General features: G+C 40.4%; 1 protein-coding gene across 4 annotated transcripts in view; it reads left to right on the top strand.

The window, feature by feature from the left end:
* Window positions 1-6,508: 6,508 nt before the first annotated feature.
* The window catches only part of MND1 (meiotic nuclear divisions 1), a 55,546-nt gene continuing 35,116 nt past the window's right edge, over window positions 6,509-26,938 (top strand). Inside the window, exons 1-4 of one of the 4 annotated variants that reach the window (XM_038755177.1) lie at window positions 6,509-6,608; window positions 18,169-18,234; window positions 20,107-20,164; window positions 25,208-25,356. In XM_038755177.1, coding sequence (XP_038611105.1) covers window positions 6,606-6,608; window positions 18,169-18,234; window positions 20,107-20,164; window positions 25,208-25,356 — 276 coding nt within the window. In that variant the 5' untranslated portion in view covers window positions 6,509-6,605. Of the gene's footprint in view, window positions 6,609-9,843; window positions 9,876-11,700; window positions 11,767-18,168; window positions 18,235-20,085; window positions 20,165-25,207; window positions 25,357-26,938 lie in introns of those variants that run through there. The other 3 variants (XM_038755178.1, XM_038755180.1, XM_038755179.1) reach the window with 3 other exon arrangements.

Raw genomic sequence — 26,938 nt, forward strand, 5'->3', positions numbered from 1 at the left:
TCCTTACTGAAATGGTAGGTTTCTAAAGCCCTTTCAGAAGTGAAGGGACGAAGGGAAAATGGAAACTAATAATATCAATCCCTTGCTCTGTGCCACACACCTAGTAAATCTGTCGATTATGATGATGACTTGTTTAGTATCAACAACAAAAGGACCAAAAACCTGTATCTAACCCAATGCTTAGAACAGGGCTGCACACATAGTAACAATTACCATAAAAATAATCAGCATGAGAGAAGAAATTTAGTCTTCGACCTCAGTTTATTTTGAAGCGGGAAGAACTCACTTGGACAGGATCACAGTGACATATTCTCTTGAGTTTAATTTCCCCAGGTAATCTCTCTTCAGTGAAACTACTTTTTTCTCTCTAAACAGTTTTGAAGTTCTGTGGTCAGGGAATATGTCTACCAACTCTGTTATGTTGTACTCTTCCCAAGTGCTTTATTACAGTGCTCTGCACACAGTAAGAACTCAGTACATACAATCGATTGACTTTCATAGTTCTTAATTAAACGGCGCTTGGCAGTTTTTTCTTTTGGACTGTAGCAGTTGCCTGGATGCAGTAAACAAGTAAAGAAGTGCTTAGTATAGTGCTTTGCACACAGTAAGGGCTCAATAAGTATGGCTGAATGAAACAATTGGGAAATATTATAAAACCAGATACCACTTGTCAACTTTTTCTTTTGTATTCCTATGACAAGGACTCATGACTCCTTTTGTGGCAGATGCTACAGGTTGGCATGTTTACAAGCAAACTCAAACTTATTACTGTTTGATTTTTCACACTACCAAATGTATTTTGGTTATTCAATCTCTGTTACAGGTATTGCTGAAGAGGTGAGTACCCAAGTTTACCTTAACACACATCTTGGATTTCAAAATGCACTTTGTGACTCCTGGAAACTAAGAATTTTGAAGTACTCCCAACTGGGGTCAGAAGTTGCCAAAATAGTTTTCAAATAAATACTAGAAAAGGCAAGGAGGTGAAAGCAACAACAGAAATGAGAAGACAACTATAACATGCTGACTAGAGAATTTTGTCTTTTTTATAAAAACCTTATTTCAGTGTTCTAGTCAAACATATTCAAGCGCTTAGTACAGTGCTCTGCACACAGTAAGCGCTCAATAAATACGATGAAATGAATATATGCCAGGCCGGGACATCATTGTGGCACCCTGACTAGGCCTCTGGGAGTTAATATTTTGTCTACGTACAAATACCTCTGCAATATGGAGAACTATGAGCCAAACATGTTTTTAAACTCCCTGCAATCCCCTAAAACAAGCCTGTTAAAGAGACAACAGCTGGCTTAAAAGCAGAGGGAAAGCTATTTACCCATTTACAGCTTTTAGACCACTCCTGGACATTACTCCTGTAGAAGCAGGGTATCCTAGGAGAATAATAATTATGGTATTTGTTAAGTGCTTACTATGTGCCAAGCACTGTTCTAAGCGCTGGAGTAGACACAGGGTAATCAGGTTGTCCCTTGTGGGGCTCACAGTCTCAATCCCCATTTTACAGATGAGGTAACTGAGGCCCAGAGAAGTTAAGTGACTTGCCCAAGGTCACACAGCAGACAAGTGGCAGAGCTGGGATTAGAACCCACGCCCTCTGACTCCCGAGCCCATGCTCTTTCCACTAAGCCACGCTATTTCTCTGAGGATCCTGGGGCTGGGAGTCAGAGGACCTGGTTTCTAATGCCTGCTCTGTCACTTGCCCGCTTTGTGACCTTGGACAAGTCACTTGACTGGTCTGTGCCTCAGTTTTCTCATTTGTAAAATGGGGATTCAATACCTGTTCTCCCTCCTACTTGGACTGTGAGCTCACTTTAAGCCAGGAACTGTATTAAACTTATTACCTTGCATCCTCCCCACAAGAAGTGGTGTGGCCTAATGAATAATAATAATAATGGATAACGGATAATAGATAGAGCATGGCCCTGGGAGTCAGAAGGACCTGGGTTCTAATCCGGTCTCTGCCTCTTGTCTGCTGTGTGACTTTGGGCAAGTCACAACTTCTCTGTGCCTCAGTTCCCTCATCAGTAAAACAGGGAGTAGGACTGTGAGCCCCATTAGGATCATGGATTGGGTCCAAGCTGATTAACTTGTCTCTATCCCAGTGCTTAGTAGAGTGCCTGGCAGTGTAAGCCCTTAACAACAAGAAGAAAAAGTGCTTTTTACAGAGAAGGAATCCTGGAAATGTTGGGGAGAACAAACCAAGAGGATTTGGTAACAGACTGAGGGAAGAGCGTCAAGGCTGCAGGCTTCAGAGATGGGGAAGATGATGGTGGTGTCTTGCATAGGTCAATGAGGTAAATGCACATTTTTGGAGACATTTTAATGCTTATTATTTTTATTGCTGTTATTGTTGTTTCCTGAGTGGATGGTATGGACCCTGTAAAAACTATTTTCAAGGAAAAACATATAAATAAAAAATATGAGGGGGATGGAGTCAGCAAAGGCGTGGTCTCTATTTTCTAATGCCGTCAGAGGCTCCTGCAACTGCAACCCTGATTTTTTTTTTTGGCAGGGGTGGAAGCTGGGGAAAAGCTTAAAATTGACGTAAAACAACATCCTGTAAATCAGTGAATGCAAGTAGGGAGACAAACTTAGGGTACCAATAACAATAGTGATGGCATTTATTAAGCGCTAACTATGTGCGAAGCACTGTTCTAAGCGCTGGGGTAGATACAAGGTAATCAAGTTCTCCCACATGGGGCACACAGACTTAATCCCCATTTTATTCATTGATTCCACAGATGAGGTAACTGAAGCACAGAGAAGTTAAGTAACTTGCCCAAAGTCACACAGCTGACAAGTGGTGGAGTCAGGATTTGAACCCATGACCTCTGACTCCAAACCCCATGCTCTTTCCACTGAGCCACGCTGCTTCTCTTCAATAAGATGAAAGATGCGGGGAGGTAGAGGAAAGGTAGTCGTGGGTCGAAGGGTGGAGGTGGCGGCAAGAGCTGGAGCAGACACGGGAGACGGAAGTGCGTAAAGCGGCCCCATTTTCGACTTCAATCAATTAGGGGAGGACAAGCATTTAATCCCCATTTTACGGATGGAAAAACTGAGGCACAGAACCATTAGTTGCATTGTATTTTCCAAGCGCATAATACAGTGCTCTGCCCACAGTAAGCACTCAATACATACAATTGAATGAATGAATGAGTTTACCCACCTTCAATCAATCAATCAATCATATTTATTGAGCGCTTACTGTGTGCAGAGCACTGTACTAACTGCTTGGGAAGTACAAGCTGGCAACATATAGAGACAGTACCTACCCAACAGTGGGCTCACAGTCTAGAAGGGGGAGACAGAGAAGAAAACCAAACATACTAACAAAATAAAATAGAGTAGATAGGTACAAGTAAAATAAATAAATAAATAAATAAATAGAGTAATAAATATGTACAAACCTTCACTCAGCAGGCAAGTGTCGGAGCTGGGATTAGATCCCAATAATAATAATTGCGGTATTTGTTTAAGCATTTACTAGGTGCCAAGCACTGTACCATTATTATGTCAGCTGTGTGACTTTGGGCAAGTCACTTAACTTCTCTGGGCCACAGTTCCCTCATCTGCCAAATGGGGATGAAGACTGAGCCCCACGTGGGACAACCTGATCACCTTGTATCTATCCCAGTGCTTAGACCAGTGCTTGGCACATAGTAAGCGCCTAACAAATACCATCATTATCATTATTAACTAAGCCTCCCGTTCAGCCCCTCCATTGCGACAAACTAGCTCTCTTCCTCCCTTCAAAGCCCTACTGAGAGCTCCCCTCCTCCAGGAGGCCTTCCCGGACTGAGCCCCCTTTTTCCTCTCCTCCTCCCCATCACCCCCCTGCCCTACCTCCTTCCCCTTCCCACCACACTTGTGTCTATTTGTGCCTATTTATTACTCTATTTATTTTACTTGTACATATTTACTACTCTATTTTATTAATGATGCGCACACAGCTATAATTCTATTTATTCTGACGGTTTTGACACCTGTCTACATGTTTTGTTTTGTTGTCTGTCTCCCCTGTCTAGCCTGTGAGCCTGTTGTTGAGTAGGGACCGCCTCTACATGTTGCCGTCTTGTACTTCCCAAGCGCTTAGTACAGTGCTCTGCACACAGTAAGCGCTCAATAAATGTGACTGAATGAATGAATAGAGAAGCAGCGTGGCTCAGTGGAAAGAGAACAGGCTTTGGAGTCAGAGGTCATGGGTTCAAATGTCAAATGGGTTCAAATGTACCTCAGTTCCCTCATCTGTAAAATGGGGATTAAAATAAAAAAAATAAATGATGGTATTTGTTAAGCGCTTACTATGTGCCAAGCGCTGTTCTAAGCGCTGGGGGAGATACAAGGTGATCAGGTTGTCCCACACGCGGCTCACAGTCTTCATCCCCATTTTCCAGATTAGGTCATTGAGGCCCAGCGAAGTTAAGTGACTTGCCCAAGGCCACACAGAAGACAAGTGGCGGAGGCAGGATTAGAACCCACACCCTCTGACTCCCAAGCCTGGGCTCTTGCCGCTGAGCCATGCTGCTTCTCTGACTGTGATTAAGACTGTGAGCCCCACGTGGGATAACCTGATCACCTTGTAACCTCCCCAGTGCTTAGAACAGTGCTTGGCACATAGTAAGTGCTTAATAATGAGAAGCAGCATGGCTCAATGGAAAGAGCCTGGGCTTGGGAGTCAGAGGTCATGGGTTCAAATCCCAGCTCCGCCACTTGTCTTCTGTGTGGCCTTGGGCAAGTCACTTAACTTGTCTGGGCCTCAGTTACCTCTTCTGTAAAATGGGGATTAAGACTGTGAGCCCCACCTGGGACAACCTGATCATTCATTCATTCATTCAGTCGTATTTATTGAGCGCTTACTGTGTGCAGAGCACTGGACTAAGCGCTTGGGAAGTACAAGTCGGCAGCAGATAGAGCCGGTCCCTACCCAACAACGGGCTCAGAGTCTAGAAGGGGGAGGGGATGCCCTATAGGGAGTGGGGGGATGGACTGCTTAGCCCAGTGCCCTGCACACAGTAACCGCTCAATAATAATAATAATAATAATAATAATAATAATAATAATAATAATAATAATAATAATAATAAAACGATGCTGGCATTTATATTTGATGGTATTTGATCACCTTGTATCCTCCCCAGCGCTTAGAACAGTGCTTTGCACATAGTAAGTGCTTAACAAATGCAAAGCCTGGCTCAGTGGAAGGAGTACAGGCTTTGGAGTCAGAGGTCATGGGTTCAAACTCTGGCTCCACCAATTGTCACCTGTGTGACTTTGGGCAAGTCACTTAACTTCTCTGTGCCTCAGTGACCTCATCTGTGAAATGGGGATGAGGACTGTGAGCCCCTCGTGGGACAACCTGATCACCTTATAACCTCCCCAGCGCTTAGAACAGTGCTTTGCACATAAGTGCTTAATAAATGCCATTATTATTATTATTATTATTATTATTATTATTAATAATAATAATAATAATAAATGCCATTATTATTATTATGAGAAGCAGCATGGCTCAGTGGAAAGAGCCCGGGCTTTGGAGTCAGAGGTCATGGGTTTGAATCCTGCCTCCGCCACTTGTCAGCTGTGTGACTTTGGGCAAGTCACTTCACTTCTCTGGGCCTCAGTTCCTTCATCTGTAAAATGGGGGTGAAGACTGCGAGCCCCCCAGTGGGGCAACCTGATCACCTTGTATCCTCCCCAGCGCTGAGAACAGTGGTTGGCACATAGTAAGCGCTTAATAAATGTCATTATTATTATTGTTATTAATAAATGCCATTATCATTATTATGAGAAGCAGCGTGGCTCAGTGGAAAGATCCCGCGCTTTGGAGTCAGAGGTCATGGGACAACCTGAATACCTTGTATCCCCCCAGTGCTTAGAACAGTGCTTGGCACCTAGTAAATGCTTAACAAATACCCTAATCATCATCATCATAACCATCCTTAAGAGAAGCAGCGTGGCTCAGTGGAAAAAGCACGGGCTTAGGAGTCAGAGGTCATGGGTTCAAATCCCCACTCAGCCCCTTTCAGCTGTGTGACTTTGGGCAAGTCACTTCACTTCTCTGGGCCTCAGTTCCCTCATCTGTAAAATGGGGATGAAGACTGTGAACCCCCCGTGGGACAACCTGATCACCTTGTAACCTCCCCAGCGCTTAGAACCGTGCTTTGCATATAGTAAGCGCTTAATAAATGCCGTTATTATTATTATTATTAATAAATGCCATTATTATTATCCCCCTTCTAGACTGTGAGCCCGCTGTTGGGTAGGGACCGTCTCTGTATGTTGCCAACTTGTACTTCCCAAGCGCTTAGTACAGCGCTCTGCGCACAGTAAGCGCTCAATAAATACGACTGATTGATTATTATTATGATTATGAATAAATTATGGGCGGGGCTTCGGGCGGCCCCCGCCCCCTAGCTCTGCCCGCGCATGCTCCCTGCTCCCGCTGTTCCGCCCGGGGCCGCCAGGTGGCGCGGGGAGCCGCCTCTGGAGGGCCGCCGCCGGCTCCCCAATGGAACATCCGGGTCCCTCGGCGGGTCGGCTCTCCGGGCCGTTTCCGTTGGCGCCTCGTCAAGGCCGCAGCCTGCGCCATGGTAAGCAAGGCTCACTCATTGTGACTTTATTTCATCCACAGATATTAAAATATATGTACATATTTATTACTCTATTTATTTATTTATTTATTTATCATCATCATCAATCGTATTTATTGAGCGCTTACTGTGTGCAGAGCACTGTACTAAGCGCTTGGGAAGTACAAATTGGCAACATCTAGAGACAGTCCCTACCCAACAGTGGGCTCACAGTCGAAAAGGGGGAGACAGAGAACGAAACCAAACATACTAACAAAATAAAATAAATAGAATAGATATGTACAAGTAAAATAAATAAATAAATAGAGTAATAAATATGTACAAACGTATATATCTATTCTATTTATTTTATTTTGTTAGTAGGTTTGGTTTTGTTCTCTGCCTCCCCCTTTGAGACTGTGAGCCCACTGTTGGGTAGGGACTGAATCTCTCTGTGTTGTCAACTTGGCCTTCCCAAGCGCTTAGCACAGTGCTCTGCACCCAGTAAGCGCTCAATAAATACGATTGATTGATTGATATTAAAAAAAAATCCAAACACACAGCAGTGTAATAATTGGGTATTTGTTAAGCTGTTAATTTGTTAATAATAATTAATTTGTTAATAATTGGGTATATGTTTGTACATATTTATTACTCTATTTATTTTACTTGTACATATCTATTCTATTTATTTTATTTTGTCAGTATGTTTGGTTTTGTTCTCTGTCTCCCCCTTCTAGACTGTGAGCTCACTGTTGGGTAGGGACTGTCCCTATATGTTGCCAACTTGTACTTCCCAAGCGCTTAGCACAGTGCTCAGCACACAGTAAGCGCTCAATAACTACGATTGATTGATATTAAAAAAAATCCAAACACACAGCAGTGTAATAATTGGGTATTTGTTAAGCTGTTAATTTGTTAATAATTAAATTATTTGTTAATAATTAATTTGTTAATAATTGGGTATATGTTTGTACATATTTATTACTCTATTTATTTTACTTGTACATACCTATTCTACTTATTTTATTTTGTTAGTATGTTTGGTTTTGTTCTCTGTCTCCCCCTTTTAGACTGTGAGCCCACTGTTGGGTAGGGACTGTCTCTATATGTTGCCAACTTGTACTTCCCAAGCGCTTAGCACAGTGCTCTGCACACAGTAAGCGCTCAATAAATACGATTGATTGATTGATTAAAAAAAAAATCCAAACACACAGCAGGTTAATAATTGGGTTTTTGTTAAGCCTTTGCTCGGCACCAGTCAATCGGACACAGTCCCTGTGATCATAATTATAATGATGGTATTGGGTAAGCCCTTACTAGGGGCCAAGCATCGTTCTAAGCGTTGGGGGATACAAGATGATCACACTCACAGTCTTAATCCTCCTTTTAATAATAATGATAATTTGTTAAGCGCTTATTAGGTGCCAAGCACTGTTCTAAGCACTGGGGTAGTTACAAGGTAATCAGGTTGGCCCCCCGTGGGGCTCACAGTCTTCAGCCCCGTTTGACAGGTGAGGTGAGGCAGAGAATAATAATAAAAGCATTTATTAAGCGCTTACAATGTGCCAAGCACTGTTCTAAGCGTTGGGGGATACAAGGTGATCAGGTTGTCCCACGTGGGGCTCACAATCTTAATCCTCCTTTTAATAATAATAATCATTTGTTAAGCGCTTTTTATGTGCCAAGCACTGTTCTAAGCACTGGGGTAGTTACAAAGTAATCACGTTAGCCCCCCGTGGGGCTCACAGTCTTCATCCCCGTTTGACAGATGAGGTGAGGCAGAGAATAATAATAATAGCATTTATTAAGCGTTTATAATGTGCCAAGCACTGTTCTAAGCGTTGGGGGATACAAAGTGATCAGATTGTCCCACGTGGGGCTCACAGTCTTAATCCCCCTTTTAATAATAATAATGTTGGTATTTGTTAAGCACTTACTATGTGCCAAGCACTGTTCTAAGCACTGGGGTAGTTACGAGGTAATCAGGTTGCTCCCCGTGGGGCTCACAGACTTCATCCCCATTTGACAGATGAGGTGAGGCAGAGAATAATAATAATAATAATGTTGGTATCTGTTAAGCGCTTACTATGTGCAACGCTGAGGGATACAAAGTGATCAGGTTGTCCCACGGGCTCACAGTCTTCATCCCCATTTGACAGATGAGGTCACTGAGGCCCAGAGAAGCTAAGTGACTTGCCCAAAGTCACATAGCTGACAAGTGGTGGAATCAGGATTAGAACCCATGACCTCTGACTCCTAAACCCGTGCTCTTTCCACTGAGCAACTCTGCTTCTCTAAAAAATTATAATAATGATGGCATTTGTTAAGCGCTTACTATGTGCTGAGCACTGTTCTAAGCGCTGGGGGAGGTACAAGGTAATCGGATTGTCCCCCGTGTGGCTTACAGTCTTAATCCCCATTTTCCAGATGAGGGAACTGAGGCACAGAGAAGTAAAGTGACTTGCCCAAAGTCACACAACTGATAAGTGTCAGAACTGGGATTAGAACCCAGGACCTCTGATTCCCAAGCCCGGGCTTTTTCCACTGAGCCACGCTGCTGCCTGTACCGTGTAAGTGTGGGGAGGACAGGTGTTTAATCCCCATTTTATGGATGGAAAAGCTGAGGCATAGAATTTAACTGAATTGTACTTTCCAAGCGCTGCATACAGTGCTCTGCCCACAGTAAGCGCTCAAAAAATACGATTGAATGAATGAATCCACCCACATTCACTCAGCAGACAAGTGTCGGAGCCAGGATTAGAACCCAATAATAATAATGGTATTTTGTTAAGCATTTACTATGTGCCAAGCACTGTACTAAGCACTGGGGTGGGTAGGGATTGTGTCTGTTGCTGAATTGTACTTTCCAAGCGCTTAGTACAGTGCTCTGCACACAGTAAGCGCTCAAAAAATATGATTGGATGAATGAATGAATTCCAGCAAAGGAGGTTGGGCACAGACCCCGTCCTAGGTAGGGTTCACGGTCTCAATCCCCGTTTTACAGATGGGGTCACTGAGGCACAGAGAAGTGAAGTGACTTGCCCAAGGTCACCCAGCAAAAGAGCAGCAGAGTCTGTATTATACATATTATACACATACACACGCACATGCCCCTCTGCTTTTAACCCCACCATAATGGATCAGTATCATTGATCAAAGCCTTATTGATATCTGTAATTTATATTAATTTCTATCTCCCCCGCTAGACCGGAAGCTCGTTGTGGGCAGGAACTATGTGTATTATTTATTACTCTTCCAAGTGCGTACTAGAGTGCTTCGCACACAGTAAGTACTCAATAAATACGAATGAAGGAATGCATTTTTGAAGGCTTATATCCTCCAAGAGGCCTTCCCTAAGTCCTCATTTCATCTTCTCCCACTCCATTCTGCACCACCCTTGCAGTTGGATTTGCTCCCTTTATTCACTCACCCCTCCCTCAGCCCCACAGCACTTATGTCCCTTACCTGTAATTTATTTATATTGTCTGTCACCCCCTCTAGACTGTAAGCTCGTTGCAGGCAGGGAACATTTATTCATTCACTCATTCAGTCGTATTTATTGGACGCTTTGTACTAAGTGCTTCGGAAAGTACAATACGACAATAAAAGTGGCGTTCCCTGCCCACACAAATTTACAGTCTAGAGCGGGGGATACAGACATCAATCCAAATAAAGTTAGAGATATGTACGGAAGTACTGTAGGGCTGTTGGAAAGAGCAAAGGGAGAAAGTCAGGGCAATGCAAAAGTGAGTGGGAGCTGAGGAAAAGTTGGGCTTAATCTGGGAAGGCCTCTTGGAGGAGATGTGCCTTCAATAAGGCTTTGAAGGCGGGGTGAGTAATCATCTCTCAGATTTGAGAAGGGAGGGCGTTTCAGGCCGTAACTGTTATTTTGTACTTTCCCAAGTAATTGGTACAGTGCTCTGCACACAGTAAGCGTTCAATAATAATAATAATTACGGAATTTGGTGCTTACTATATGCAAGGCACTGTAAATGTTATTGATTTTTCCCTTTCACCCAACTTTCACGAGCCCCTGGAGAAGCCGGCAAGGAAAGGAGAGGTCTGACCCACCTGGGCAGCGTAAGCTGTCCGGACCCCCTAGTTCTGTCAGATGAAGTAGCTCAGCCAGCTTGGGACCCGAACTGCTAATAGGGCAAAGACTTCAAATTTGTAAATTCCTGACACTGAACCTTCACTTGACCTAATGAGCCAGGCCGGTAAATTTTTTTTGTTCCACCAGTGTCATTCCAGTTTGGGACCCAGGTTGCTACTAGGGTAAAGACTTCAAATTTGTAAATTCCTGGCACGGAATCACTTTTTTTTTTTAATGGCATTTATTAAGCGCTTACTAGGTGCAAAGCACTATTCTAAGTGCTGGGCAAGTTACAAGATGATCAGGTTGTCCCACAGGGGGCTCACAAGCTTAATCCCCATTTTACAGATGAGGTAATTGAGGCACAGAAGTGAAGTGACTTGCCCAAAGTCACACAGCTGACAATTGGCGGAGCCGGGATTTGAACCCATGACCTCTGACTCCAGAGCCCGGGCTCTTTCCACTGAGCCACGCTGCTTCTCAGTGGAATCACTTAAACTTAAGAACCAGGCCAGTCAAATCTTGTATTCCACTAAGGTTATTATTACACTTGGAGCAAAGGCATTTTAAAAACTCTTCCCAAATCAGCGTATATAAAACAGCATCTCCAAATTTCCGTGCTGAACAGTCTTGTATAAAGTGAAGTATAGTTGTGCAGCTGGGAGAGCAAACCTCTGAGTCGCTCATTTTTCCTAATTTTGTTAATTAGCTCTGGATCTTGACCCAATAGTAAATTCAGTGTTTTGCTAATTTATATAAACTTTTTCCTGTTTACAGTTTATAAGCGCGATAAGCATTTGATTGATTTACTATTGATTTATAGTTCTATAAAACAAACCTGTCCAAGTGCTCATTTTGCTGAGAATTAGGATGACTATTCTTTTTGAGAAGTATTGGTTTTATAGATTAACTCTTCACCTTCGATTTAAGTGTAATAGAATAAATCAGGCATGACCAAGTTTACCGACCATGGAACAGTATTAATATAGAAGATGGAAGTTTATTTTTTATCTTATTTTGGACTGTTGGCCTTCCTTGATTTCATTTCCGAAAAAGTAGTCCTCTGAAATCACATCTTCTCCGGTAGGTCTTGCCTTATTAACTCATTAACTCCCTCATTAACTGCCTCATTATCTCCCCATAACCCTATATCACTCACTCCTAACTCCAACTTCAGCACTTCTGCATCACCTTAATACTTGGGTGCCCACACCCCCAGTAGCATATGAATACAGATCTTCTGCTCTATGACTTCCTCCCATCTGTAATTTATTTTAGATTCTGCCTCCCCTGGTAGATTGTAAATTTCCTATGCACTTTGATACCCACCCCAGCCCCACAGCACTTATGTAAATCTGCATGCTCTACTATTTCCCCCCTCTGTAATTTATTTTAATATCTGTCTTCTCCCCTTTGGATGTAAACTCCTTATGGGCAAGGGTCATGTTTATGAACTCAATTATATTGTACTTTCTCAAACATTTAGTACGGTGTTCTGCTCACAGTAAGCACTAAACAAATGCAATTGATTGATTGAGATTTAGCATGGTGTAGTGGAAAAAACACTAGCCAAGGGGTCAACTTAACTTCTCTGTGCCTTAGTTCCCTCATCTGCAAAATGGGGATTAAATACCTGTTGTCTCTCCCTTTTAGCCCCATGTGGTACAAGAACTGTCTTATTTGATTATCTCTTATCTACCTTACTGCTTAGAACAGTACTTGAAACATAGTAAACACATAATGATGATGATGATGGTATTTGTTAAGCACTTACTATAATAATAATAATAATAATAATAATGGCATTTGTAAGCACTTACTATGTGCCAAGCACTGTTCTAAGCACTGGGGGGGATACAAGGTGGTCAGGTTGTCCCATGTGGAGCTCACAGTCTTAATCCCCATTTTACAGATGTGGGAACTGAGGCAAAGAGAAGTTAAGTGACTTGCCCAAAGTCACACAGCTGATAAGTGGCGGAGCCGGGATTAGAACATACAGCCTCTGACTCCCAAGCCTGTGCTGTTTCCACTAAAGGCACGCTGCTTCTAACATAACAAAAAAGGACCTACTTGTGTTCTCCTGGTTCTGCCTCTGATCTGCTATGTGACCTTAGGCAAGTCACTTAACTTCTCTGTGCCTCAGTTACCTCATCTGTAAAATGAGGATTAAATACCTGTTGTCTCTCCCTTTTAGACTGCGAGCCCCATGTGGTCCATGGACTGTCCAATGTGATTAGTATGTAGTTACCCCAGTGCTTAGTACAGTGCCAGGCACATACTATTTAAAAAATACCGCAGGTATTATTACTATTATTGAGTGCAGAGATCATGTTTACTAATTCTACTGAGATAATACAGTTCTCTGTGCTCATTGCTTTATTGATTTCCTATTCCCTGAATCACTGGAGAGTGCAGTAGCTGTAGAAGACGTAATCCCTGCTCTCAAGGAGTTCCCAGTCTAACAAGGGAGACATAAAATAATTTACAGATGGGAGAAAAAGAGTGGAAAGTTGGGATTTGAATAGCAAGAGTAAGGTGGATATAAGTATAGGTAAATGCTGAAATAGAGCCCCATGAACATCGTTTTTCCATCTCTATTTATGTCGTGGACACATTAATGGTGATTTAGGTGTGTTTTTTATTAAAGCAATTGACCAAGAGAAGAAATGTGTTTAGAAGGATTCTGAAGACATGCTGAAGTTACATCCAGCTGTAAATGCCACTGATAACGGCTCCTCTGTGGTTGAACTAACAACACAGCCACCTGTTGGTTATAAAGTGATCTAAAAGAACCACTGTCATGCCCAAGTAACTTTAAAAAAAAGATTTTTGATGGCCAGTATGCCAGGGGCAAAGCTAGAATCAATTTGAAAATTGTTTCCACGGATTGCCGGTATTTCTCCTAATGGCCCTAATAAAGTGCCTCATTAATAGCAGTTGGTACCCTTTGTTGAAATTCCTCACAGAAGGACTAAAAAGAGGTTGAGGTCTTCAGAGTTAACTATTATTATTATTTTCTTGTAAAACTGCATCCTTGTCCATAGATCAACGGGGTCAGGGTGTCTGCTGCCATCACCCTCAGGGGTTAGAGCATCTGTGAAGTGCCCCCAAATCTCTGTCTGTGTCCCCGTGTTTTTCTGTCTCTGTCTCTCCCTTGCCCACCAACCCTTTTGAACCTCCTGCAACCATCGCACTGGAGACTGGAAAAGCCACCAGTGGTATTTGTTAATCAGGACAATGTGCTAAAATCCTGGGTGTGGAGCTACATGGCTTCAGAAACAGCACTATTCTGCCCTGTGTAATTCCCGTTAGCATTAGTTTGAAGCTTAAAGTTAGGTTTATCTTATGCCGATTTAAATTAAAAAAGAAACCTCTTTTTTAAAAAAAAAAACAAGGCAATAGGATGAAGTCAGTGTTTTGCTTCTGGTTCTCTTGATGGGTGTTTGGTTTTTTTGTCCAAACTGATTATGTGTTGTTTGTATTCAAATTTTCTTTTCTTTTAGTCACATTGTTTATCTTGCTTGGTTCTTTAGTATGGCCACAATTAATTTTAACATTAAGATCTTTTCTGATGGTAGTGTCTGGTAGGTTTGTGGGATTACTGAATAATTCATTTATTAATTCAGTCATATTTATTGAGTGCTTATTGTGTGCAGAAAACACTGTACTAAGCGCTTGGAAACTACAATTCAGCAACAGAGACAATCCCTACACACAACGGGCTCGCAGTCTAGAAGAGTAATTTGGAATGGAGAAGTTTGTATATAGTCACACAATGCACACTGATATTATTATTATTATCAATAATCATATTGAGTGCATACTGTGTGGAAAGCACTGTCCTAAGCAATTAGGAAATTGCAATACATCAAACACATTCCCTGCCTACAGTGTATATCTTGCTTGCATGACATTAAGTGTATTCAGGAAAGAAGAGTTTAGTAGAATTTGGATCAAAGATTACATTCTGTAAGGCCTGGTATATTTAGGGTTAATGGTTGTTTAATTTCATACAAGGATTGTTAACTCAATTTTAATACAGGGTGTATTTGAGGCAAATTATTTGGGATTGGAAAAAATGTTAAATAGTCTAGTCTGAAGCATCCATAAAAGCAGAAAATGATTACATCCCAACCTCTTGTGTTCTTATGCACCAGGAAGATCCCAGTGGAAAGCTGGAAACTGAAAGCAGCTAAATTGGGGAGCTCTGTAAACCTCTGAGTCAAAGTGTGATTTCCCCTCTTTCTCATTCATCTCCTCTATTTCTGTGTGACAGCTATCACTTTTACTTGTCAAATATATTTTGTCCCATTCCCCAGTAACGAGATCATTTTGTCTTGTTGAAAGTGGTTCCGTTAAATTTATTCACATGGTGTCAAGTGGCCCTGCTAATGTAGGACCTGTATGTCTGCTGCATTTTTCCATTCTGTGGGTGGTAATGAAAGATAATTATTCTTAGTAATCAAAAAGATTAGAACAGTAAGTAGTAAGTGGAAGTCTAAATTAGGAGAAAGGTAAGGGAAAAATTGGAAAAAGTCTACTATTATGTCAATTAAATAAGATATCTGAATTTGTAGATACAATAGACTAAGATGCTATTTTCCCACAATGCCAATTCAGAGCTTTTCTTTACCACTTTCCTGTTGTCCTTTCCCTAGTACATAGTCTGAAGTAGGATTCTAATGCAAATCATCATTTGATTTAGTCTCGCTTTTTAAATAAGGTTTTTATGAGTGATCCTACCTATTCAGGCCATATTCTGAAACAGGTGGAATTTCTTAGCCATTTTCAGGCCATTTTTTAGCTACTTTCACCTTATTCTGTTTTGGAAATGATTCTGAAATTTAAACAAAATCTGAATTTCTTTCCAGAGGAACCTGCCTATTTTAATGCAAGCCTTTCAACACTAACATCTTTCATGCACCTTTGATATTTTTGTTTCATCTTTTCTTCTGTGTCTTTTAACTCCCACTGCTTATTTTAGTCTGTGATCCCTTGGGTGTACTTCTTTACCAGGTTTAGTGAAGTGCTTTTTATGGAGAAAGTGCTCAGTCTGTCCATCACTGCTATTTACTGAGCACAGTCTTACTGTGTGCAGAGCAATGTACTAAGAGTGTAGAAGTATACAACAGAGTTAGAAGACTTATTCTCTGCTCACAAGGATCGTACAGCATAGAAGGGGAGACAGACAGAAAAGTTAATTGCTGTCATGTACTTAAGTGCCACGAGGCTAAGGATTATATACTTATATACATATGCTATTACCCCCTCCCCAGGATAAGCTTCCGTAATTTGATCCAACAATCCTGCATCTGAAGTCTATCATAGTCTTATAGATATGTAGGGCAGCAGCCAGGCTCCTCCTAAAGACAGTATCCCTGTGGGATTATGAAATTAAAATCAGGTGTCTAGTAGTATAGATGAAGTGACCACAATGTGCTGGTAAGAAACAGCATGGCCTAGTGGCAAGAGCACGGGCTTGGGAATCAGAGGATGTGGGTTCTAATCCCGGCTCCACCACTTGTCTGCTGTGTTGCCTTGGGCAAGTCACTTAACCTCTCTGTGCCTCATCTGTAAAATGGGGATTAAGACTGTGAGCCTCATGTGGGACAGCCTGATTACCTTGTATCTACCCAAGCAGTTAAAACAGTGCTTGGCACAAAGTAAGAGCGTAACAAATACTGTTATTATTAGTATTAATATTATTATTAGTATTACTCTTAACAGGTACCATAAGGAATTACCAAAATGAACAAAACAAACCTAATCTACATGGGTCTAGGAATACATTTGGAAAGGAATTTTCTAATGCAAATTGTTCTTTTGACCCAGATTTGCAGAGCAGAGCACATTTTCTACCAAGTATCACATTGTTGAGAAAAGGCTAATAATTTCTGGGCCCTCCTACACTCCTTTCTCCAGCTACACCCTAGCTCATGCTTTTTGTTCTTCTCATGCTAACCTAATCATTGTGCCTGAATCCCATCTCTTTCACTCTTCCTCCCAAGTCAGTCAATTTATGATATTTATTGAGTGCTTACTATGTGCAGAGCACTGTAGTAAGCTCTTGGGAGAGTACAATACCGGCCTGGAACTCCCTCTATATTTGACAGACCACAGCTCTCCCTTTCTTCTCAAAGGACTGTTGAAGTTACATCTCCTCTCAGAAGCCTTCCCATTTGTTTTCTAATGTCCCTCAACTTCCATTTCAGCACTTAAGTACCCACAACCTCCTGTAGCCCCCTTTTTTTTGTGGTATTTGTTAAATGCTTACTATGTGCCAGGCAGTCTACTAAGTGCTGGGGTAGATGTAAGATAATCAAGTTGGACACAGTCCATGTCCCACATGGGGCTCACGGTCTTAATCCCCATTTTACAGATGAGGTAACTGAGACACAGAGAATTTAAGTGACTGGCCCAAGGTCACACAGCAGACTAGCGGTGGCACCAGGATTAGAACCCAGATCCTTCCGACTTCCAGGCCTGTGCTCTATCCACCAGGCCGTGCTGTTTCTCCTCAGTTATGCACACAGCTTGTAGACTCTATCAATTTCTCCTATTCGTAGTTTGTTATGGTGTTGTTTCCGCTTTTAGACTGTAAGCTCCTTGAGGACAGGGATCATTTCTACTGCAAGTGCGTAATGGGAAACTATTCACTGGATCTTTGTGAAAACTTTAGTTATTTTAATTAAATCTTATTTCTAAGGTTTATGGTTAAATCTACAGAAAAATGGCAAAAGGCATCTCGGGTTTTTACTAGATATTTTTTAAAAGGTAGTGAGGCAAAAATTCATTCAGTCAGTCATATTTATTGAGTGCTTACTGTGTTCAAAGCACTGTAGTGAGTACTTGGGAGACTACAATACAGCAACAAACAGATACATTCCCTGCCCCCAGTGAGCTCACAAATCCTTTTTTGCTACTTCTTCAAAGCCAATTTGAATCTCAGTCAATCCCTAGGTTAACCAGACTAACCAGAGCCATTTTCAGACCTAAAAATTCTGCGGTGATGGAATTAGACCTGAACCCCTCTTATTGGGGTTTGGATTACTCTAAGTATTTAGTTAAATTGACCATAGAGGTCCTAACCAAAGCTGGAGTCTTTGGCACTCTTTTGGGTGACTACTCCCGGCGGCGAACTGTGAAGAACCTAAAATCATTCTGGATCAAGTTGGGGACCAGAATGAAACTCTTAGCACCTACTTCAGATCAGATTATTCCAGAGTTTGTCTGGAACTTGACCTGGCTTTGAAATGGACCACATTTCAAAGGTATTGATAGGTATTTACTTCACCCATTGCTACTCTGTGGAGTTGCCAAATCAAATTTCCTTTTTACCATAAGCAAGAGTGGAAGTGCTTTGTGCTCCTTAAGTTAGACCAGGAGAGGAAGGGAATTGAAGTGATTTAAGAATTTGTGTAAAAATTCTGAAAAAGTTATCTTCTAAAGTAGGTTTCAAAGAAACTTTATACTTTTTCCTCTTAGTCTAAGAAAAAAGGACTGAGTGCTGAGGAGAAGAGAACACGCATGATGGAAATATTTTTTGAGACAGTAAGTAATTTTCTTGAAGTTTTTGGTAACTATATATTCTCACAACAAAAAGTACCATAATACTGGTAAATGTACAGATTGAACTTTGTAAATAATCATGGTTTGTATGAGCCTTCTTTGACATGTTGTTAAGCAGCTATGAAAAAATCATGCTAATGGAGGTTGAAATCGCTGCTTATTGAAAAATGATGAGATCCAGAAATACATTATGAAGTAACCATTTTCATTATGCAATAACTTGGTAATCAAGTGAACTAAAACAATAAGGAATGAGAAAAACAGTGAATTTACTCTTCTTCTACTTTTGATTTTATTCATTCAAGATATGAATAATATAAGATCATTTTTAAAATGTTAACCTTATAGGCATAATTATTTTATTCCTAAAACTCCATTAGTCAGTGTAGGAAGTTATGGTTGTTCTGATTGGGAATAGAAATTATTCAAAATGAGGGTTTCTATAACAAAAATATTTTATTCTTCCCGTAGAAAAAGTTACAATTCTCCCATGGGTCTCTAGGCCCAAGGTTTTCTTCCTGCCACTCAGCAAAGAGGTAGGAATAGAAAGTCAAGGCTGAACTCTCTGTCTTTCATTGATTCAAAAATCTGTGATTGGGTTTATCAGCAGGTGTTTTTTTTTTTAAGGAACAGCCGGGGGGATACATGGCAGAGACCCTTGGTAAATGTCAACGATCACAGCAGAAGAGCAAGACACGTGTTACCAGTGGGGTGCTCCAGAAATCCCTCCTGACAGGCCTGGTTAATAGTTAGCAAGGGAATTGCAGGGAAGGAAAGGGCAAAAGCTACAGGACCCAGAGTGCAGAGAGGCTGAATTGGGACACTTCCAGAACCCACTGGGAATTTCTGAGAGGAATTTGCCTCCTCTACCCTAGAGGGAGAGGTCCACATGAAGGACTGGCTTTTGTAATGTCAAGCTTTGAATTCAAAGCTTGAAACCTCAGTGGTTTTAAATAACATTAAGGAAACTTTAGTCTTTTCATTTCTCTGTTAGCATACTTTCCAATTTGTAACATTGTCTTGATTTTTACCAATGTTCTCTTGGGTAATATGCTTCAGTCATGATCACTGGGGCTTTTGTGGAGGAAGCAAATGGATCTTGGCTCACCTCCGTGCCCCCCGATTTTCCTTGGGAGTGTGCTAGGAGTCGTATTTTTATTATTTTTACTCTGTGAGGCTGCCTGGCTGATTGATATGGAACAATCTCACAAAGCATGTGCTTCTGACTTTAATAATTTCTACAATTAGGAAAAAAGGCGGAAGGAGGAGGTTATTTAAAGAGCCGTCTGGTCTCCCATTGCCAGACCAGTACTTGGAATCCCTTAAATCAAGGATAGGTATTATTGAGGAACCTTACTTCCCCAGCCTCTTTCTAATTAAGCACTTAGTGTGTTTTGCACACAGTAAGCACTCAATAAATATGAATGAATAATTATCAGTTATGGAATTAAAAATACATTTTTGGGCAAGAAGAACTGTCGAGCACTGTAAGCTGCTTGTTTCATTTTTATCTGTGTACCTGTTCCTCTCACCTGTACATTGTTTTGCGCATTCTTGTGTGGAGGGAAAAATTCCCCTCTCCCCATCTCTCCCATGACTTACCTTTGGGTAGTTCAGTAGAATTAAAGTATTTTGATGCTCATGCTGGACTGGAGGGGGGTCTCATGGCCCCAAATGAGGGTGCCTTAGCCAAACTTCTTAGCTGAGTTTCATCATAGTATCTGTATACAACCAGTGATTCCCTCCAAAATTAGTGTCTATTTCCACAATGAGGAGAATTAGGCTCAAGTTATATAAAATTGGCTTGGAAAATAAATAATCATTCATCGACAGTACTGTTTATCTTTTAAACAGAAAGATGTATTTCAGTTGAAAGATATGGAGAAGATTGCTCCCAAAGAGAAAGGAATTAGTAAGTATTCGGACTGTTTCATCTTTGTTTTATCAAAGAGACCAAGCCTTCTTTGTAAATCATTTTTCCTGCCTTCAATTGTGCCTGCCTTGTCTTATATATAAAGTATATTACTAAGGAACTTTTACAGGGAGGGAGAAAAGGAGGAATGAATGCTTGTTTTAATTTCCTGTATTTAGTGTATTTTTTGAATGCTTTTCTTATACCTTTTCAAAAAAAGCTAGCATTGGAAACTATTGTATATGCAGGCATTAGATAAAATCTTTTTATTGCGTCTCCCCATGAAATGCTTTTATAATTGAAATGACTTATTTTATTAAAAACTTCAAGCATCTGTGATGCGAAAGCTTACTCTTCCAGGATTTTTCCTTTTATTTTTATTGGTTTTGTTATCAAGAAGTTTGATGAAGTCATTTGCGAATGGCACAGCTTCTCTATTAGAGATTAAAGTAATTTCCTGGTGCTGTCTTGTATGATTCATTGAGAGCTATGGTAATAATTTATCAAGTAGAATCTTGATCATGGATACAAAAAGCTTATAGAAAAATTATATTTAAGCTTGGTTATTTTAGAATAATTCTACACAGATTCTTTTATCTCCCATTTCAAAGTATTCAAGAAAATAATTCACACTGAGTTCACAAAAAATAAATTTTACAAAATTTTAATAAATGAACCCAAACGTGTGCCCGATTTAAATGGTTCGATTACAGATAACGTTTCTGGATTATGGAAATATGTGCCATACAGTAATGTCATTGAGATAATGTAAGAATTTTGGAATATCAATATAAAAACATTCTCTTTTGAATGTCTCTTTCTCGTGATCGGTCCAAATGTTGTAAAATAAGTGAAATTAGCATGTCATCAGATATTTATATAAACCTTGCATTTGAATAAGGTTTCTATTAGGAGTACACTAATTTTTCTGGCTTTATTTTCATTTATCATTTCACCTTATAGAATTCCCAACTCCGTAAGAACTGCTTTAGAATGCCAAGAAAAAGAGTTGTAGAAAGTTAAAGGTAATAAGATTTGTAAAAAGATAGGAGACTATCCAAACATTATGTAAGATGTGGGATGCTATCCAAAGCATCAGCAGATTTATAGACTCATACTTTAAACATTAAAGTAAAATCAGGTGCAGAACATCATTCCTGTGATAAATCTAACTTTGAAGGAAGGTCTTGCAGTCTGCAAAAAAAGATTCTACATAGGGGGCTGGGGAGTTGCTGGCCCATGTACCTGGGCTTAAGTGCAGTGATTACTCTGAGGAAGAGAGGTGTCCTTTAATAAGGGCTGAAATTTTAATTTTGAAATATAAATAAAGACTTCCATTTTAGTTAAATGTGATGGAAAGCAAAGAATATATTGTATTTCCATTAATATTAAGAGACTATGTTTTGAGGGCCCCTGAAAAGTTGGTGCTTCCAGCAAAAAAAGGACATTTCACAAATCATTTTTTTGGCCCAAAGGAATCATAAACCAACTTTTCAGCTGTTCCGCACTCTGGAATCTACCATTTTCACTTCACTCGCTCATGCTGTAATCCTGGCATGGAAATTTTTACCTCCTCTTTCAGTTGGCCAGATCACAAACATATCTATATTCAAAGCTCTTCTGAAATCCCACCTCTTCCTATATGCCTTCCCTGATTTAATTCCCAGCATTCCAATCAATCAATCAATCAATCAATCAATCGTATTTATTGAGCGCTTACTATGTGCAGAGCACTGTACTAAGCGCTTGGGAAGTACAAATTGGCAACACATAGAGACAGTCCCTACCCAACAGTGGGCTCATAGTCTAAAAGGGGGAGACAGAGAACAGAACCAAACATACCAACAAAATAAAATAAATAGGATAGAAATGTACAAGTAAAATAAATAAATAAATAGAGTAATAAATATGTACAAACATATACATATATACAGGTGCTGTGGGGAAGGGAAGGAGGTAAGATGGGGGGATGGAGAGGGGGACGAGGGGGAGAGGAGGGAAGGGGCTCAGTCTGGGAAGGCCTCCTGGAGGAGGTGAGCTCTCAGCAGGGCCTTGAAGGGAGGAAGAGAGCTAGCTTGGCGGAGGGGCAGAGGGAGGGCATTCCAGGCCCGGGGGATGACGTGGGCCGGGGGTCGACGGCGGGACAGGCGAGAACGAGGTACAGTGAGGAGATTAGCAAGTCATATAAGACTGTAAGCTCCATGAGGGCAGTTACTGTATCTAAGAGCTCTTATTGCATTCTACTCTCGCAAACACTTAGTATTGGGCGCTTCAAATAGTAAACACTCAATAAATGCCAAATTCATAGCAACGGTGTGCCGACTTTTACTTCAGCATCCATGAAAATAGACTATATTTCAATTTCCTTGATTATTCTGTTCACAAATACTTTTATATTCATCTCCCCAATAGAGTGTAAGCTCCTTGCGTGCAATGAATATATCACTTGCTTGCATTGCACCCAGTAGGGACACAAAAAATACTGCTGCGGCTACTACTACTGGTAGGGAATAGAGAACCAACAAGATAAATACCTCAGTAGATGCTTTCAGGTAAAGTTCAGGGTAAACTTGATCCAGTTATCAAGAGTTAAGATTACTAGACAAAGGGAGCAAAAGATGGGGCTATTTCCAAGAAGGGATATTGTAGATGCTAAAGGATGTAGGATCTTGAATATTGATCCCAGAAGTGATTAACCAGCCAGAGCATATGTTGGGTATTGGTGTAAATATATTCCATGTGGCTAGTGATTTTGGAGAAATGAATTGTAGCATTTTTCCTCAAAATTCTGGCCATATTAAAATTAGCCCTACATAAAAATACATTCCACTGCAAGTGAACTCAGTAGAATTGTAGTAGAGTTTTAGACGTTTCAGCCAAGAGCCATTGTTATTGCCAATAAGTGATTTTCCATGGGTAGCATTTATAATAAAAACTCTTAGTAAATATTATCCAAATTGTGACTTTATTCAGCCGTGAAAAACACCAGGGTCTGTTAATGTAGAAAGTCTATGCATAAGAATTACATCTCTGTATTTAAAGTTGGAAGAAAATGCCTTTACCCAAGTCTGCCTGCCTCTGGGATTACCTATTCAGTTAATCATATTTATCCCATACGTACTGTGGGCAGAGCACTGTATTTAGTGCTTGGAAGAGTACATTATGATGGGTAGACCTGCTCCCTGTCCTCAAAAGTCTTACAATCTAGCAGGAGAGACAAAGAACACAAGTCAGTTATGGCTAGGAAGAAGTAACAGATCAAAAAGATTATGTACATGGATGTTACTAAGTACATAGGTAGCGCAAAAGTGACAGTTGGCAGGGATAATAGTAATAATTGTGGTACTTTTAAATTGCTTGCTATATGTCAGGTACTCTACTGTGCACTGGGGTAGATAGAAGGTAATCAGGTTGGCTATAGTCCCTGTTCCATACAGAGCTCACAGTCTTAATCCCCATTTTACAGATGAGGGAACTGAGGCACAAAGAAGTGACTTGTCCAGGGTCACACAGCAGACCACTGGCGGAGCTAGGATTAGAACCCAGTTCCTTTCTGACTCAGGCCTGTGCTCTATCCACTAGGCATGCTGCTTCCCTGGTTACAGGTCCTCCCAGCTGACAGCATCAATAGAAGAAAAGGTGTAATGGTTGCCTCTCTTGCCTTCAATCCTAATAGTTAAAGAAAAAATCTCTGATGCACTGTGATAAAAAGTATTTACTCTGTAAGGTTTTTTTATCGTATTGGAAATCCTCAGTTTACTACAATCTGAGTAGAGAGATAGCACTTAAAACATTTATAAATTTACCAATTTCAACTTTAATGATAATTATGGTTTTTAAGTGCTTAGTATGTGCTAAGCACTGTTCCAAGCGCTGGGGTAGTTACAAGGTAATCAGGTTGTACCCCGTGGGGCTCACAGTCTTAATCCCCATTTTACAGATGAGGTAACTGAGGCACAGAGAAGTTAAGTGGCTTGCCCAAGGTCACACAGCAGACAAGTGGGGGATCCGGGATTAGAACCCACATCCTCTGACTCCCAAGCTTGTGCTCTTTCCACTAAGCCACGCTGCTTCTCTGCAACACTGACCTCGGTTATGGTATTGACTCTGGTGTTACGGAGTGTTTCAGGGAGGTCTCAGAATAAATCAGTCAGTCGAATTGAGCACTAACTGTGTGCAGTGCACTGTAATAAGTGCTTGGGAGAGTCCAATATCACAGAGTTGGCAAAAGTCATGGAGAACTGAGGATCAGTTTTAAAAGGCTCAACGGGGAGAAATAGTTTAGAGAGGAAGAAGGGTAGAGCAAGAGAGAGTGGGAGATGGGAGAAGCAGCATGGCTTAGTGGAAAGAGCATAGGCCTGGGGGAGTCGGAGGACCTCGGTCTAATCCAGGCTCTGCCACTTGCTTGCTGTGTGACCTTGGGTTAAGTCCCTTAACTTCTCTGTGCCTCAGTTTCCTCATCAGAAAGTAGGAATTAAGTGCCTGTTCTTTCTCGTACTTAAACCGTGAGCCCCAAGTGATAAACTTTCATCTACCCCAGCACTTAAAGTAGTGCTTGATGCAGTGTACGTACTTAATAAATACCATAATAATGATACCTGGTCACTTGGTGGATTCACCGGGGAGGGTAGTTGCATCAGCACAATGAATTTATTCTGCTAAACTGTTGTGGAACCTTCCAGATGCAGTATATATTAATACAGTGATAGCACTCATTTATAAATAATTGAGAACAAAGTTCTGAGTAATTTCAGTAAGTATAGGGCATTTGACCTTGGGTTAGGAACCCTCTGTTGTAGCATTAGTCCTATGAGAAAATCGGTTCCTATGTTTTGACTTTACATGATTTTCCAGGAACCATTAGTGTTGTAATTCTGAAAACTTCCAATACTACATTTTCTAATGGTTTATTCTGTAATAAGCACAGTTGTGAGGTTTCTGTTTCTTCTTATTTTGAGTTTTTTATTGAATATCTGAGTTTTTTTATTTTTTCTTTGATTTAAAACTATTTTTATATGCTCTATTTTTTTTTGTTTCTGGTAGCTGCTATGTCAGTGAAGGAGGTCCTGCAAAGCTTAGTTGACGATGGTATGGTGGACTCTGAGAGGATTGGTTCATCTAATTATTTTTGGGCTTTCCCAAGTAAAGCTCTTCATACGAGGAAATGTAAATTGGAGGCTTTGGAGTCACAGGTAAGTCATTGCTACTGAAAAATAGTAAGTTAATTGTGATATTTATTAAGTACCTATTGTGCCCAACCCTGTACTAAGCATAGGGCTAAATGCAAAATAAACAGTTCTGACAGTCTGAAACAGAATGGATTATGTTTGGGAGAGAATAAAATTTGTTTTCATACTCACTTTGCAAACATTTCTGTTAAAGAAAGGCCTGATTGGCCTCAGAATAGTAAATTATTGCTACTACAAGGACATTGTATTAAAGTGTTAAACATAACTAAGGGAGAATAAATTTAGGCGCCAGAAAAAGTGGACTCTAAATGTAAATATGTCTGTACTTCTTAATCTTCTCTGCTTCAATTGATTATTTTAATATTTTGTTTAACTTTTCCTTACGGTGGTAGAACTCTTAAAATTTTTTTGATATATTAGTTATGATTCTGTTTTTCTATTTTTATCCCTTTAGACTACACTCACTGTGGGCAGGGAATGTGTCTACAACTCTGTTATATTGTACTCTCCCAAGCGCTTAGAACAGTGCTCTGCCCACAGTAAGCGCTCAATAAATACGATTGGTTGATTAATTCTGGGGCTTTCTACTGTTAGCAATTTTACTTTGAGAAGAAGCTATTTACAATGCTTCTATTTGAATAACTTCTGTATTTTTTCTACCTCTAAATTTCCTGGTGATTTTGGGAGAGAAGAGGAACTATTTTAATGTTCTTGTTTTTAAAAGTGCTTTTAATTAGCAAAAAATGTAAAATGTTTTTATTAAAAAGTTGCAATTTTCTCATATCCCCAAGAGGGATAGTAAAATTCCCTTTAATGTTGCACCAGCACCGTGTATAAATGCCATCGTTAGTGTTGATCCCACATCAGTCTCAAAGTGGGGTGATCTTGAAAAATGAAAGACCTCTGTCTCCGGCTCCCACTCTTTCATACATATTTTAGGTTATGTATAGTTAGAGTTATAGACAGTTTCTAACCTAACCTCCCATGCATGTTAATTTCAGTACTTTTTTATTTAGCAGAATTTGAGAAGCTTATTAATTGCTTGTTTTCGTCTCTGGTAATTATTTTTAACAAGCTGCCAATTTCTGAGACCTCGGCTATTTTTACTTGCTAATTTGAAAAAAAAATATTCATGTAGCGGGAATTTAAATATCCCAAATTAAAATTTCAAATCAAAACTGTTAGATGAGTAGGCCCAAAGAGTTGCATCAGTGGGTTCAAATCTAGGTGCCAAGGTCTGAGTCTCATTTATTGGGTCTACTGAAGCTAGTTGTTTAATGGCAGTTCCTCTTTTCCTCTGCTGGCATTTATCTTTTAAGGCAAAATCTGGATGCTAAAAAGATAATTCTATCATATCTCATCTTGCTAAAAATCCAAGACACAGGAAAATTGTTAGAATCTTCCAACTTCTCTCCTTTATCTTTATTTTTCAAAGGGATGTTATTTGACTGTTTGTCAAGTGATCAGTGTAGGCAGTTACTTCCCAAAGTCCTTATTCAACCTATAGTTCCATGTAGATCTCTTTTTGTTGTTGTTCTTCCTGTTCCATCTCAATCACCTTTCCCTTTTTATGTTACTTGGTAAG

The sequence above is a fragment of the Tachyglossus aculeatus genome, chromosome 12, assembly GCF_015852505.1.
Source record: "Tachyglossus aculeatus isolate mTacAcu1 chromosome 12, mTacAcu1.pri, whole genome shotgun sequence".
Taxonomy (NCBI): domain Eukaryota; kingdom Metazoa; phylum Chordata; class Mammalia; order Monotremata; family Tachyglossidae; genus Tachyglossus; species Tachyglossus aculeatus.